We start from the raw sequence: 14,207 nt of genomic DNA, 5'->3' as shown, positions 1-14,207 counted from the left end.
CCTAGAGACTGTCCACTGTTTGGTTAGTCTTTAATTTCCAAAATCAAGATGCTATGCTTTGAAGAGATGAAGTGGCTTCTCTAGGATCACAAAATTCACACATGATGGATTCCAATTTGGGAATCTTTTGTTTCTCATATGATAGTCTTGTTAAGGCACTTTGGACACACGTACACATGCAATGTCACACCTATCACTTTCAACAGACACACATGCATACACACACTCATAGTGCAGAGACTTTTTCAGCATTAACTTAGGGCTCCTCTTCAGAATGTTATTTGTTAAATGAAGAGAACTGAAGGACTGTTCATAGCCATGGCTTGGGGAACTCACGGCCATATTCCTAATCTGGGCTCCTGCAAGAGTCCTCAGGTGTTTCAGGAGAGCATGATGAGTCTTGGTCTTCTCCTTTGGTTGCTCCGAAATAATGAAATGTAAGATGTCATTCAGTTGAGCCAAGCTATATCCTGCTCCTATTGTCACCCCTGACAGTAAGAATGGAATGTAAGTTTAAGTGAACGTTAACAAGATAAGGTTGCATGAAATAATCTTTTAAAATGTATCTTCTCTTACTATATTTACTTAGAATGACAATAATAAACTATTTATTTCTGTGCAGTTAATCTTGATTGTAAACTTGATTGGATTGAGAAGTGTGTAGGAGATGAATGTGTCTGTGATCAGATTTCCAGAGCCAATTATCTAAGGGGAATGTGGGTGGGTGGAACTTACTGTAGATCAGGGGCCTGGATGGAAGAAAAAGAGAGAAAGGAAAAAGCTAGCTAGTACAGACATATGCTTGTCTCTCTGTGGCTTCTTCCCTCTCTCTTCCCTCCTTGTTCTTTCTCTCTCTCTCCTTCCTTGCTGCCTTGATATAAGCTGTTGTGCTCTGCTATATCTTCCCCACCACTATGGATGGAAGCCCCGAAACCCAGCCCAAATTTCCCCACCTTTAAAATTCTTTCTCCCACATATTTTGTCACAGTGACAAAAACAAACACAAGTTTTGAATATGAAGAACTAAATCTTTTTTTCCCCCTCAGCCATGCATGTCAGAGATTTTGGCACACTACAATTGAAGATAACTGAAATTTGGTACTTTACTGAGTTCCCCTTACTGAGTTGTCAATTAAATAATTGATAATCTTGGAAGATTTTTTTTTTTCTCTTGAGACACGGCTTTGCTATGTAGCCCAAGTTGGCCTCCAGTTTGCAGGCATGTGTCACTATGCCTGGCCTTGTAATATTTTTTCCAAGATTAAAGTAAAATAGATGAGGTGAGGATTGATCCCTAAACATCTTCATCTCTTCCTATTTCTCTTTTGTCAAAAATATAGACACCAACTGGGAGAATGTGACATTGTCCAAAGGAAGGAATGTGTTCATACCTGACATATGAAATGGTCCCCTCTCTGTATAACATTTTAATAATAACAATAACATATTTTAAAATACAGATATTAGCCCTGTCTCTGGGTCAGTTTTATTTGCAGGTATGCTCACAGGGCTGGATTTGATCAGTGATGTCATATACTTTCAGCAATGGTAAAATTTTTCCCAAGAAAATGGAAAAATAAACAAGTTATTTTGTGTATAAAGCACCAATACACATACTGTACATAAAAACACACAGTCTACCTGTGGTATTATAATTTCATGGAGGGATGATTAGAGAAACAGTGTTTATTGTTCTTTAGAGGAGTGACAATGAAGAAAAGGTTGAGCAACATTGTTCTGGTTCTATAACCCCCCCATTCTTTTATCCCCACTATCCTAACTAAATCCTCCTACACCTCCTTTAATCCTCCCTTCAACCTAGCTGACTTCCTTCACCCTGTCTTTTCCTGTGAGTCCATTCATATAGACCTTCCACCAGGCAAAAAACACAAGTGTCAAGATGGGTAGGTCAAAGGGGCTAACAAATATCCACTTGATTTCTGTTTATTCATTGGAGAACCCATATATATATATATATATATATATACACATACATACATACATATATATACATATATATATATATATATACCTACTATGTATTCATATTCTTGATATAAAAGAGGTTGGGGGACATGTTCTCATAAAGCATTATTTAGTATGCTGTATGCACTAAGGGGACTAAAGGTGGATCCCTGTCTTGGCCTCACATTCGCTGTGCGATGCTGGGAGGTTACTTAGGCCCTATGGTTCGGCATCTTCTGTAGGATAATGGAAGTGCCAAGGCTCCATGCTCCGCTTGAACCCAAGGTGGTTGTAAAATTCAACTTGTCAGGAAGGTAAATTGTGAAAAGAGTATAAAAATAAGGAAAGATGGTTGTTCTTAGTTGCTTTTCAAATCTTGTGGCCAAGATTTATCTTTTTTTCTTTTGTATGTCTGAGTGTCTGTATGTGTTGACATGGGGTGAGACTTGAGAAAATTTGTGAATTAAGAAGTTAAAATGTGCCAGGTGCTGGTAGCTCACTCCTGTAATCCTAGTGACTCAGGCAGCCCGGGCAGGAAAGTCTGTGAGACTCTTATTTCCAATTAACCACCAGAAAATCAGAAGTAACACTGTGGCTCAAGTGGCAGAGCGCTCGCTTTGAGATAAAGAGCTCAGGGACAGCGGCCAGGCCTAGAGTTCAAGCCCCATGACAGAACTCCTCCTTCCCCCCCCCCCCAAAAAAAAAAGAAGTTAAAATGTGTCAGTCAAGACCCTTTCCTATTGGTCAGCAACTGCCTTTTAAAATTTGGTCATTCTTTATGTATCTGGCTGTGTGACATGGCATATTATGCTATTATGGCTCTCTGATAATATCAGTGTCAGTGGTAGCACAGCTCCAAGATATAGCTGAATGAATCAGTTTGAAAATGCTCAGTGAGCATTTTCACCATAGTAGGTGACTAGTCAATCACTTCAAATGAATAAATGAGATCAGATACATGAAGTGCAAAAATCTCCCAATGAACCTCATTGATTACTAATGGTCCCCAACAGCCAATGGTCATGTGCTATTGGAAAAAAGAAGATACTTACCATCATCCGTGGAGTTTACAAAATATAGCTCTGGAAGCCCAAGTGGAGATATAAGAACTGGATGGAACTCATCTTCAAATTTAATGCTGGGTCCTTAAGGGGGAAAATCACATCAGGTGATTAGAAAAAGAAGACAATAGATATAATAGAAGTCATTCACTGATAAACCAGAGTGAAAATGGTAATTTATGTAAGTCATTTGCAAAAGAAAACTACAAAGCCTTCTAAAAGACCATAAATGTTAATAAAAATGAAGAGTCTAAGGAGAGACACAGATGTTTAGATTCCCTAATCTAAATGAATATAACATGTGTAATGACCACCTACCCACTGTAGTGTTCCCCATGATGAGTGGAGCTTTGGGGAAACTGGCTGTCAGCTCTAGAAGGTCATCCAAGGTCACAGGGGTAATCCAGGTAGTCCTTTCACCTTGGAATGTCAGTCTTCTTTTATTTGGGTCTTCTGCCATTCTCTGCAGAGAAATTGAGCCAATGTGATTTCAAGAAAGGCTTTTGAACAAACCATGAGTGTCTGAGTGGTCTGCTAGTCATTGTAGCTTTTTGAAGAGATTCACTTTTAGGGGCCAGGAAAGAGTGGGTTGTATAGAAACTAGCATAAAGTCTCTTTGTGTTTGTGAATTTGGAGTGTGAAGAAGCCTTGTGGTGCAATAGAAGTTTCTTAGTCTGGAATTAAAATGCCAGGCTTCTTGTTTATAGTTATACCATGTAGTGAATCAAAGGACACCCATCTGTGGGGATTAGAACAAAAATTGCTTATAGGCATAACTTGCTGCAAAACATCTATTAAATCATCCAACAAGTAGAGTGTAAATGGAGTTGTTGTTGTTGTTTTACAATGCTATATGTGTCTATATCTATCAATATAAGGCTGTTTTTATATACATTTTTGGTGCCAGTCCTGGGACTTGAACTCAGGATCTGGGAACTGTCCCTGAGTTTTTCTGTTCCAAGGATACTTGCTACCATTTGAGCCACAGCTCCATTTCTGGCTTTTTGGTGGTTAAGTGGAGATGAGTCTCATGGACTTTCCTGCTAGGGGTGGCTTGAACCATGATATTCAGATCCCAGGTGTGAGCCCTGGCACTCAGCTTATACATAGTTTTAAAACACTAGTCATAATCAAAATGCTCAGTTCTCATACTCAGAGGGGCCCAGAGGACTGAGAGCTTCTGAGACACCAGCAGAATCATCTCTCTCCTCGCCTGATCTCTCTGAGATATGATAATGAAATAGTGTGTATTTTTCTACCTCTTTCTTCCTATTGTGTTGACCTAGAGGATAACTGTTGGAACATTGGATTCCATGATTATAAGTATCATTTGATTCCTGCTTTGCTGGTTTTACAAGTATGACCTTGGGTAGCTGTGTGACCTTGGGTGAATCATCTACATTCTAACTCATAATCTTCAGCTGATGGGATTTAACTAAAAGTGTTTCTGAACTATGTGTTCATCACTACTCTTCCAAGCTTCAGGTATCTCTAATAGAGGGGAGCAAATCACTAGACATGAGTCAATTATTTCAGTGGACACTCTTCCAAATTTTAATGCCTACAGCTCAGTAATTCCATAGCATGCTACAAGAAGTGGAATACCACGTCATGTTATGAAACAACTAAAGTCAAGGGTCTTACTATTAGTTCAGGAGGGAATATTGGCTCCTGGGATGGATCCAAGGGCTGGAATTCATCTTCATTATACAGTTTGGTACATATCTCAACAAAACAAAACAGAAAAAGGGACCTCAGAGTTATGGAGAGAAATATAGGGACCTTTCAGTGTGAGACTTCAGAGTTAAGGTTTTTTCCCCCCCTAATACCCTTGAGACAAAATGAGGTGCCAGGGCCTCAGTGTGTCCCTGAGTGAAGAATTCCCTGCCCTCCCAAAGCTGTGGGGTGGCTTCTCTAGCACATTTATTGGACTTTGAGTTGCCTCCTTTGGTGTCAGAAGCCATGCTTCGACTGAGCATGAAGGTACACTGCTGTTTGGTTCCCCTTACGGCTTGTCGGGCAGCTGGCAGACCCAGATTAAGGCACAGGGCTGTAATTTTGCTGATCAAAAGCAGCCTCTGTACCACCCTTTTGGATGCCATAGGCCCCTTGTGTTTGGAGCTCTAGTAAGCTTTTTTTTTTTTTGTCGGTCATGGGGCTGAGCTCAAGGCTAACGCCACTTCCGGTTTTCTGATGGTTTATTGGAGATAAGAATTTCATGGACTTTCCTGCCCAGGCTGGCTTTGAACTATGATCCTCAGATCTCAGCCTCCTGAGTAGCTAGGATTATAGGCGTAAGCCACAGTAGCTCTGCTCTATTAAGCTTTTTGTAATCAGAATTCACTTCATTTGCATGTTATTACAAACAAGATGTGAATACGTTTAGATTCGTGTTATTAATTTTTAGAAATCACGAGAAAAGCTGATACTTACTTTTTCCTGTCTGCTCACTGAAGATTCTTTTCCTTGATCCATGCAACATTTGCCTGATCCTTTCAGTTGACAAACAGTTGATTCCTTAGGACACAATGAAGTCTGAATCAGCTTCCTTGGTTAGTACTTCAACTACTTACCTGAGTATTCTGCTAATGTGTTACTCTACAATGGACTAATTAGAGAAAATTAGAGGGAATATGTAGCCATTTTCCATGGTGCAGGCCTGCCAACAGTGTTACTCTAGTGTCATAGAAAGACAAGGGAGGTTAAAGTGGGCAGGGTCAGCCATCTAAAACTTCCTACTGGAAATAAAGTAGGTATATGGAGTTTAGTTAGAATGGGCCATCAACCCAAATAGATTGCTTCTCTCTCTCCCTTTCTATTTTTCTTGTGGAGTTAGGGATTGAACCAGGACCTTGAACATACTAGGCAAATATACTACCACTGAGCTACCTCCCCAGTTCCTGAGTGCTTCTCATTATCATAATGGTGAGATAGCATGCATATTTAATAATGTTCTAGGAAGACAAGCTACTTTTTCGATTTTCTATATGTAAATTGGTCCCCGGTGACTCATGTAGTAATCCTTACGAGGCTGAGATCTGAGGATTTCTATTCATTCTTTTTAGTCCCCATTCCTTTTAAATTTGTATGCATATGTACAGGATCTATTGAGCTATTTACTATCCTTCTATTGTGCTTTTATTGTTTCTGTACTTAATTTTCTTCAATAGAATATTCAGTTGTTGAAGTCATGGACTAAATTATATATGCCTCAGAAAAGTGACAAATTTAGAGATATAAACATTTAGAAATAAACATATAGCTACAAAGGGATATAAAATATATATGATTAAATTTTATAATCAGTAGCCATTTAATATCTTTTGATAGAAAGAACATCGTAGGGTTACTTTAGAGATTGTTGAAAGCAATAGATTATTTCATACAAAAATTTACTAACAAAGTAAGTCAAGAGAATGGATTATTTTTTAACTTACCAAACAGAAAGTTTTCCCACTTTCAACAATGGGTCGGTATCCAGTACATCGGCACAAATTACCTGAATAATAATGGATAAAGTTTTAGGGAATAATATAGAAATAAATAACATAGCTGTGCTTAATGTTTTTAGTGGAACAACTATCTTAACTATCTTACCACAACTATCTTTGTGGTAATGGGGTTTGAACTCAGAATCCTGCACTTACTGGGCAGGTACTCTGTGACTTCAGCCAATAGATCATGGACTAGAACTCCAAAACTATGAGCTAAAAGAAACAACACAGACTGTATTGCTCAATAAATAACTGGAAGTGTTTTTGTCCAACAAAATTTCCTAAATCTGGTGGAAAAGATGAGAAAACAAGTATTTTTAAAAAGTATATTCCAACTTTGTAGCCACTGTGAATGATATTTATGAAGAAGGTTCAATAATATGGGAAAAAATTTTACTATACTGTTAAAATTGTATCTTTAATAAAAAATTGCATATAGTAATAGTTGCAAGTATTCAAGCTAAACAAAACCTATGCATAAAAGAGTTTGATAAATGTATATTTCAAATTATTTTGTTCCACTGTAGTTAAGCAATTTCAGAAGCCATGTGTATACGAGGTTGGGCAGGTTGAAACACCTATAAGAAAAATACTGTGTGGAACCATGTGTGGATGAGTGGGCTGTGGGCATGCTCTTTTCTTTTTATTCCCATGTGAATAGTTTAGGAAGAACCTGTAGACACAAGAATGGTGGCAAGCTCCATAAACTCCCATTCCTCCTGAGAGGGCAGGGAAGGAGCTGAAATTTCTAGAACATAATTATAAGACAAGAAATAGTAGTATTTCAGAGGCAATGAATACCTCCTCTGATAAAAACAAATATTAAGAGCTAGAGTGAGCCAGTAGCAGGTGTTTCTCTTTTCCCACCTCATTGGTGCTAAGTCTACAAACTCTACTAATGACCCACTAGGGGAGAGACAATGACTCCCTACTACCAGAAAGTTTCTCCTAATTATAAGAAAAATAGAAATATAAAACCATTCGTGAAGGGAAGAGACTAGGTGACATGAAACAGAAGCTTTATCAATGGCCCATTTGAGAATTTATGGACCTACACTGAATACATTTCTTTGAACTTTATATGACTATTTTTATTAGACTATAAACATGAAAGTTGTCAAGATGGCCAACATTTATAAGTCTAGAAAGATTATGAGTAAATAGCCTAAAGCCAAAATACATTCTTTAAGTCATCTACATGTAGGATACCATTATCTATCCCAACCTGCTAAACTTGGTAATACCATCTCTTTCTTGGTGATTGTTACATGAATTTTAGGCACAGAATCTGGGAGGAAGTAACACGCCTCCTTAAGACTCTGTATATAATGACAAGCAAGCCATCTCTGACTTTCAAAGCTCTTGATTTCTCATTAGTTGCTCTTTACTTCACTGAGAAAAGATGATCAATCCTCCATCCATTCAGGTTTAATTGAAATGATAATTGAAGCCACAGGATAAAATTTGAATAGTACTTAGAATCTGAAAATTTTTGAGTGAAGTTGTTAAGTAATAAGGGAAAATGTTAGGGGATACTTATTTGCCAGTTTCACAAACACTTAACTTGAATTTTTACTTAGTTTTATTTTTTGCAGCTTTTCACAATGCTATTGAGTTCCTGTCCAGATTTCTTCATTGAGAGACAGAGAGTTTTCCTTTAATATTTAGAGGTCTGAATTAAAATCTTTCTTCTAATAACTGGTGACCAGTCATCTTGAGACTGGATAAGTGTGTCACAGAAAACCTTATTATTAATATGCCCTCCTTTGGATAGAAAAATTATATATATATATATATATTCACTTAAATTTAGCTTAGCCAGGTGCTGGTAGCTCACACCTGTAATCCTAGCTACTCAGAAGGTTGAGATCTGAGGACTGGAGTTTGAAGCAGCCCAGGTCGGAAAGTCTGTGAGACTCTTATCTCCAATTAATCACACACACACACACACACACACACACAGAGCCAGAAGTGGTGCTGTAGCTCAAGGCAGAGTACTATCCTGGAGCAAAAGTTGCTCAGGAACAGTGCCTAGATCCAAAATTCCTGAACTGGCAAAAACAAACAAAATTGATATGTTTCTTTCCCTATAGGACACTGAATCATTCACTCAACTTGTTTGTGAGAACAGATTATTATTTATGATCTCCTTGGTCATAAAGATGTAAAGTATCTGAAAGTCCCTCCTCTTTCTTTGCAAAATTAATTTCAGTAAGCAATGTTAATGCATGATGCTGATAGATTAATTAAAAACCAACAGCAAAATGTTCTTTCACTTGGCCTAAGTTTCCCCTTTGGACCAGATTATGGTGATAGCTTTAGAAACAACTCACTGAAGTGCCTTTGCAGGGGGACAAAGGGCTTGAAAAAGGGAAGGTTTTGTAAGGAAGCCAATATTTCCCCAAGTTCTGTCATCATTGCTACTGAAATGAAGACAGCCCATTGTGGGAAGGCCTTGCTAGAGACAGGTACCAAGGAGGCCAGGTGTCTATGTCCCAAAAGCCATGACACAGATCTTTCCTCATGAGCCAAGGGGTGGATTGCCAGTTCCCTGCATTCCTTCTGCTCCAGACTGGTTGCACAGGGCTGAGGAGGCTCACCTCCAAGAGCTTCGGTGATCTGTCCAGGTGTGGGCTCGGGGTGGTTCCTGAGCAATGTGTAGATGGACATCACCATCCCTGGGCTGCAGAATCCACACTGTGTGCCATGACACTTGGCCAGTCGTTCCTAGGAGACAACCATATACTTTTTATACTTACGGCCATTTGCTTCAGGCTCTTGCTTGGCAGGCACTTTATCACCTGAACCACAGCTCCACTTCTGCCTTTTTTTGCTGATTAATTGACAATAAACATCTCACAGACTTTTGTGCCCAGGCTGGCTGCAAACCTTGATCCTCAGATCTCAGCCTCCTGAGTGGTGAGGATCACAGCTGTAAGCCATCAGTGCCTGGCAGATGCATATTATTTTGGCCCCCAAGAAAGGTGAGAGGGATCAAGATACTTGTCTATACATCCTGGTCTCTTTCCTTGTGAAATGGGAAGGTTAATTTAGAGGAATTTTTTAAAAAGCCTTGGAGCCACTCCTATGTGAGTTTTTGTCCTTCTTGTGATTGCTTTGTTGTTTTACTTTGACTGATCTGCTTGAATTTTCTTAATTTTTAAAATTAGTCTAATGATGGTTATATATGAGTGAATTGCACAAATCATTTAGTATTGTTTTTGGCAAGTTATTTTAATCTGTATCTGTACACTAGAATATTTTTTAAAAGACTAGAAATTTTAATGGATAAAAATGACATCATCTACATAAATGTTTTGGAAATTATGAAGTACTGTTTAGTATTATTGAGCTACTCATGTATACATTCAAAATGAGAACACAATGACCAGACCCAACAACAAACAATGAAAAAGAGAGTAAGAAATGTTCCTACAGAGCCTAGAGTCTTTCTGCTCCTCACAGACAGGGGCCCTGACTGTATATCTGTCCTGTGCATCTCTCCAGGCTGTTTTTGCGAGCTGGCTAGAGGCGATTCAAATATTTTCCAATGAACATTTTCTTAATAGCCTGGCTCCTTAAAGTCAAATCCAAATATTCTCAACTGAAGGCACAGGCATTTTTCCAGCATAAGAGGACAATGTGGCTGTGTTGAATTTGCTGCTAGGTGGCAATTGCCACAAAAAGTTGTGTGTTAATGTACTGGTGGAGTTGGTCTCTGAAGTGGGGACAAAAACCTTGGTTAAGATCCTAATTTCCAACTTGCATTGTACAAATACTACTGCTACCATGGCTGACTTAATTTAATCCATTAGAGAATTATAAATATATAGTTTAATTTTAACAATGGGTATGTTTAAAGACTAATTTGAGACTCTGCAAATTTAACAATGGGATCTTTCTTACAAGCCAAAGCAACAGGACAAGCCTGCTCCAGGGCATAAGGAACATTCTAGCTTTGTACTAACAAGATTTGAGAGGAACTAATCAGGCAAGTTGAGCAGGAAGTGCACATGTAATTAAAGTGATGAGTCAAGTGTAGGTTAAGATGGTAAAGAGAATATAGTCATTAAGTTTTAGTGTCAATCAAAGGTAAGGAGCTGGTATTGTAACCTCCTGCTAAGAGGAATAGTCTCAAGAGCAAAGGACATAATAAGAACCTCTTGTTTCCAATTCTTTGAAGTTCATTTTGATACTTTTCATTATATATGGTCCTATGAACTTAGCAATTGGGCTATTGTGATCCCCTTCTAAAAATATTATAGATATAGTCTAGTTATTACAAATGAGAGAAACCATGAAACATGTATTTCTTTGGGCCTGGCTTGCTTTAATATGACTTTTTTCCAGGCCTTTCCATTTCCTTATGAATGGTGCAATGTAATTCTTTCTGATGGAAGCACAGAACTCCATTGTGTTTGTATACCACATCTTCTTGATCTATTCATCTATTGAGGGGAATCTGGGTTGGTTCCATATCTTAGCTTTGGTAAATGATGAACATGGTAAATGCAATGAACATGGTTGTGCTGGTAGCTTATTATATCCTGTGTCTAGTCATTTCTATTATTTTTCTTTCTGTTTTAATTTTCTGTATCCTTTGTCCTGTAAATAAGCTTATCTGATTTGTTGCAGGGAAAGGGAATCACAGAAACAGCAGGACAAAGGATGAACTAGTGCAACAATGAAACTCACTAGACACTATGTTGGAAATGAACCTTACAACTTGGGGCAGGGGAGGCAAGTGGGGAGTGGTAAGTGGGAGAAATGAGGGAGGGGTAACAGTGTACCCCCTATTCATTACCTTTACAATAAACTAAAGAAATAAAACTGAAAAAAGAGCAAAGGATTCTTTATCTTCCTTTCCCTCCCTGCCTGTCTCTCTCCCACCCTTTTCTCTTCCCTCCCTCAAGTCATTTCCCTCCCCCACCCTGCATCTCTGTCTTCTTCTTCCTCTTTCCCCATCCCTGTCTTTTGAGACAGGGTTTTGATATACAGCTCAGGCTGGTCCTGAACTCTTAGTCCCCTTCTCCCTGGTTTTCATCATTCTCTTTCTATGTTCTGACTTTAAAACTCACTGGAAGAATAAGTTCCTATTCTAGTATATTAAAGTAACATTGCCATTTCTTCAGCAAACTTTAGCAAACCCCTTGTTAATCTAGCTATGTTTTGTTGTAGCCTAGTATATGATTATGTATCAGACATTTGGAGGGCACTAGGCCAGTTCCCACACATAACTGGTCTTGCTTTCAGAGTTCAGTGAGTTTGAAATGTGGGAGATGATTTGTGATTTCTTGTCTTAATTTCTACTCTTGTCAGACTAGACTATTCTTTTACTTTAGGGCAAATATAGAGATGGGATTGAGAAAGTATCTTGAGGGTAAAATACATTGAAAAATGAATCTCCAAAAAAGTGCTCATTTATGAAGCATGGAAGCTTACAAAATAAGAATTGAAAACATAAAGAATTTCAAGTTTGGTGACCTGATGGGAGCACATCAGTCTTATGGGGGATGCCTATACCAGCTCCTGATCTCACTCATGTGATTTCTTACCTGCACAGGGTGAATTCTGGTTTTGATGCTTCCAACACCTTCCACGGTGGTGACAGCAGCCCCATACAGAGAGCAGATAGGCACCAGGCATGCTGTTGCTGGGTAGTGGCTGCGATGGGATTATTTAAAGAGAATCCACTGGAATCATGGGACATGGGTGACGTAACTCACAGAGTTATTTTAGTCTGAGAAAAATCACAGGGATGATATTTCCCTGAGCACAGAGAAGGCTAGCTATAAAACCATGAACTATAAAACTAAAACTAAGCCAGGTGCCGGTGGCTCATGCCTGTAATCCTAGCTACTCAGGAGGCTGAGATCTGAGGATCATGGTTCAAAGCCAGCCAGGGCAGGAAAAGTCTCTGAAACTCTTATCTCCAATAAACCACAAGAAAGCCGGAAGTGGTGCTGTAGCTCAAGTGGTAGAGCACTAGCCTTGAGCTGAAGAGCTGAGGGACAGCGCCCAGGCCCAGAGTTCAAGCCCCACAACTGACAAAAACAAAACTAAAACTGTAAAACAAAAATGAGGAAGGGTTTCATGTGAGACCTCTCAGAGACCCCCATTCCCTTTGTTATTTTATTTCTCATTCTAGGTCAAGGAAGCCATTCTAGATCAAAGTGATCCTTGCTCAGTCCTCCACCATGATCAGCTCTTTAGGGCCAAGAATTCTTCTTAACATGTGACAGAGAACAACATTTCCCACCAAGGCTAGCACTTATTTGCCATTTTGTTCTTGACTGGCACACTGGAATGTTTCATTCATTTGGTGGCAATAGAGAGGAGAGCCCCAAGAACTTGGCAGCCAGGACAAATAGCTTCTTCTGGGAGAGAGATCTGGGCACAGTATGTGCATGGAGGTTCTCTGCCTTCTCGGATGTGCCAGAGCTGGCCAGACTAATGCAAAGGATACTGGATCTTCTTGGTCTTGGAGTTGTATCTTGACAGCATCACTGTGCAGGCACCACAGCCTCCTCCTCCACAGGCATATTTAGTGCCTGTGAGATGTACTGGAAGGAAGAGAGTCAAGGCAAAGGGTTCAGTAGCTTCGGTTTGTTTTCATTTCTCTCTGGTGGACATGGATAACCAGCAACATATTTTCTTGAGTCCTGTACCAAGTTGGCTACAGTAGTTTGCTTAGAGAGATGGCCTGACTTTTTGCTTATAAATGAACTCATTAATGAAAGTGAGGAGAAATCCTTGAGGTTCCTCAACTTACCTGAAAAATCTCAGATCCAGAGGCATTTCTGAATATAAAAGTACATTCAGAGTTTGGAAAGATATTGATATTTACTGCAATTACTTGTGAATAAAAGGACTATGACAAAACTTTGTATTCCAACACATAGATATTTCTGCAGTGAATGGGATGGATGTTCACAGTCAGTAGGATGTGCAAAATCTACTTGAGCCTCACATCTGTTTGGTTAGGATTTGCGTCTAAATGTGTACTGCAGAAGCTCACAAGTTTCAACAGAACTCAGCATGTTTGGCAGGAGATTCTGAGTCCATGTGATGTCACTGCTGTGAGGACGGTGGGAAGTGGTTTGCATGCCAAACTAGAACACCCTCCTTGGACCCCCGAGGCTTGACTTTCTCTAGTACAGCAATTAGTACCTTTATCTTCTTATGGGATTAGAAAGGATTAATTTGAAACTATGGTTCTTGAATATGCCAGTAACCCATGTATCTTTTTTTTCCCTTAAGCTTATGTTTGTGTTTTTTTTCCCACAAAGGGGGAATAAATAATATATGCAAAGCCTTTGCTTTAGCTTCCACTGGAATTACATCTAAGCATGTACCAGAATTTGCTTGGGATTGTTGCTGGGTAAAGTATCAAAAGATTTCATGAATGGAGCTCATAATTGGTTTACAGGTAGGCTAAGAGTCAATTTCTTTTTAGAAATTGCTACCCTTGAACAGGGTGATACTGGGTCAGGAATCTCCCTGTTGCTGGAATAAAGAGTTTGGTTTGGGTGTTCATTCTGTGTAGCTGCTCCAAAGGCTACCCATCACTCTGTTCTCTAGTTCCCAGTCTGAGTCAGCTAGGGCAGGTCAGGGCTGCTGACTGCTAAGGCTAGGTAGATGTTTGAAAGTAGTGTCGGTCTGACCTCCTTTGAATAGGATGTAAAAG

The 14,207-nt window shown here is 39.2% G+C and overlaps 1 protein-coding gene across 1 annotated transcript in view; it reads right to left on the bottom strand.

Annotated features, from left to right (window-relative positions):
• LOC105997286 (aldehyde oxidase 4-like) overlaps positions 1-14,207 on the bottom strand; it is a 58,120-nt gene that overhangs the window by 35,727 nt on the left and 8,186 nt on the right. Inside the window, exons 3-11 of the mRNA XM_013031703.1 lie at positions 12,987-13,083; positions 12,076-12,184; positions 9,121-9,247; positions 6,464-6,525; positions 5,460-5,543; positions 4,671-4,751; positions 3,345-3,489; positions 3,018-3,110; positions 337-488 (exon numbers count right to left, since the gene is read on the bottom strand). Coding sequence (XP_012887157.1) covers positions 337-488; positions 3,018-3,110; positions 3,345-3,489; positions 4,671-4,751; positions 5,460-5,543; positions 6,464-6,525; positions 9,121-9,247; positions 12,076-12,184; positions 12,987-13,083 — 950 coding nt within the window. The remainder of the gene's footprint in view (positions 1-336; positions 489-3,017; positions 3,111-3,344; positions 3,490-4,670; positions 4,752-5,459; positions 5,544-6,463; positions 6,526-9,120; positions 9,248-12,075; positions 12,185-12,986; positions 13,084-14,207) is intronic.

The sequence above is a fragment of the Dipodomys ordii genome, unplaced genomic scaffold (assembly GCF_000151885.1).
Source record: "Dipodomys ordii isolate 6190 unplaced genomic scaffold, Dord_2.0 Scaffold1, whole genome shotgun sequence".
NCBI lineage: Eukaryota > Metazoa > Chordata > Mammalia > Rodentia > Heteromyidae > Dipodomys > Dipodomys ordii.
This window is presented reverse-complemented; position numbering and strand designations above follow the sequence as displayed.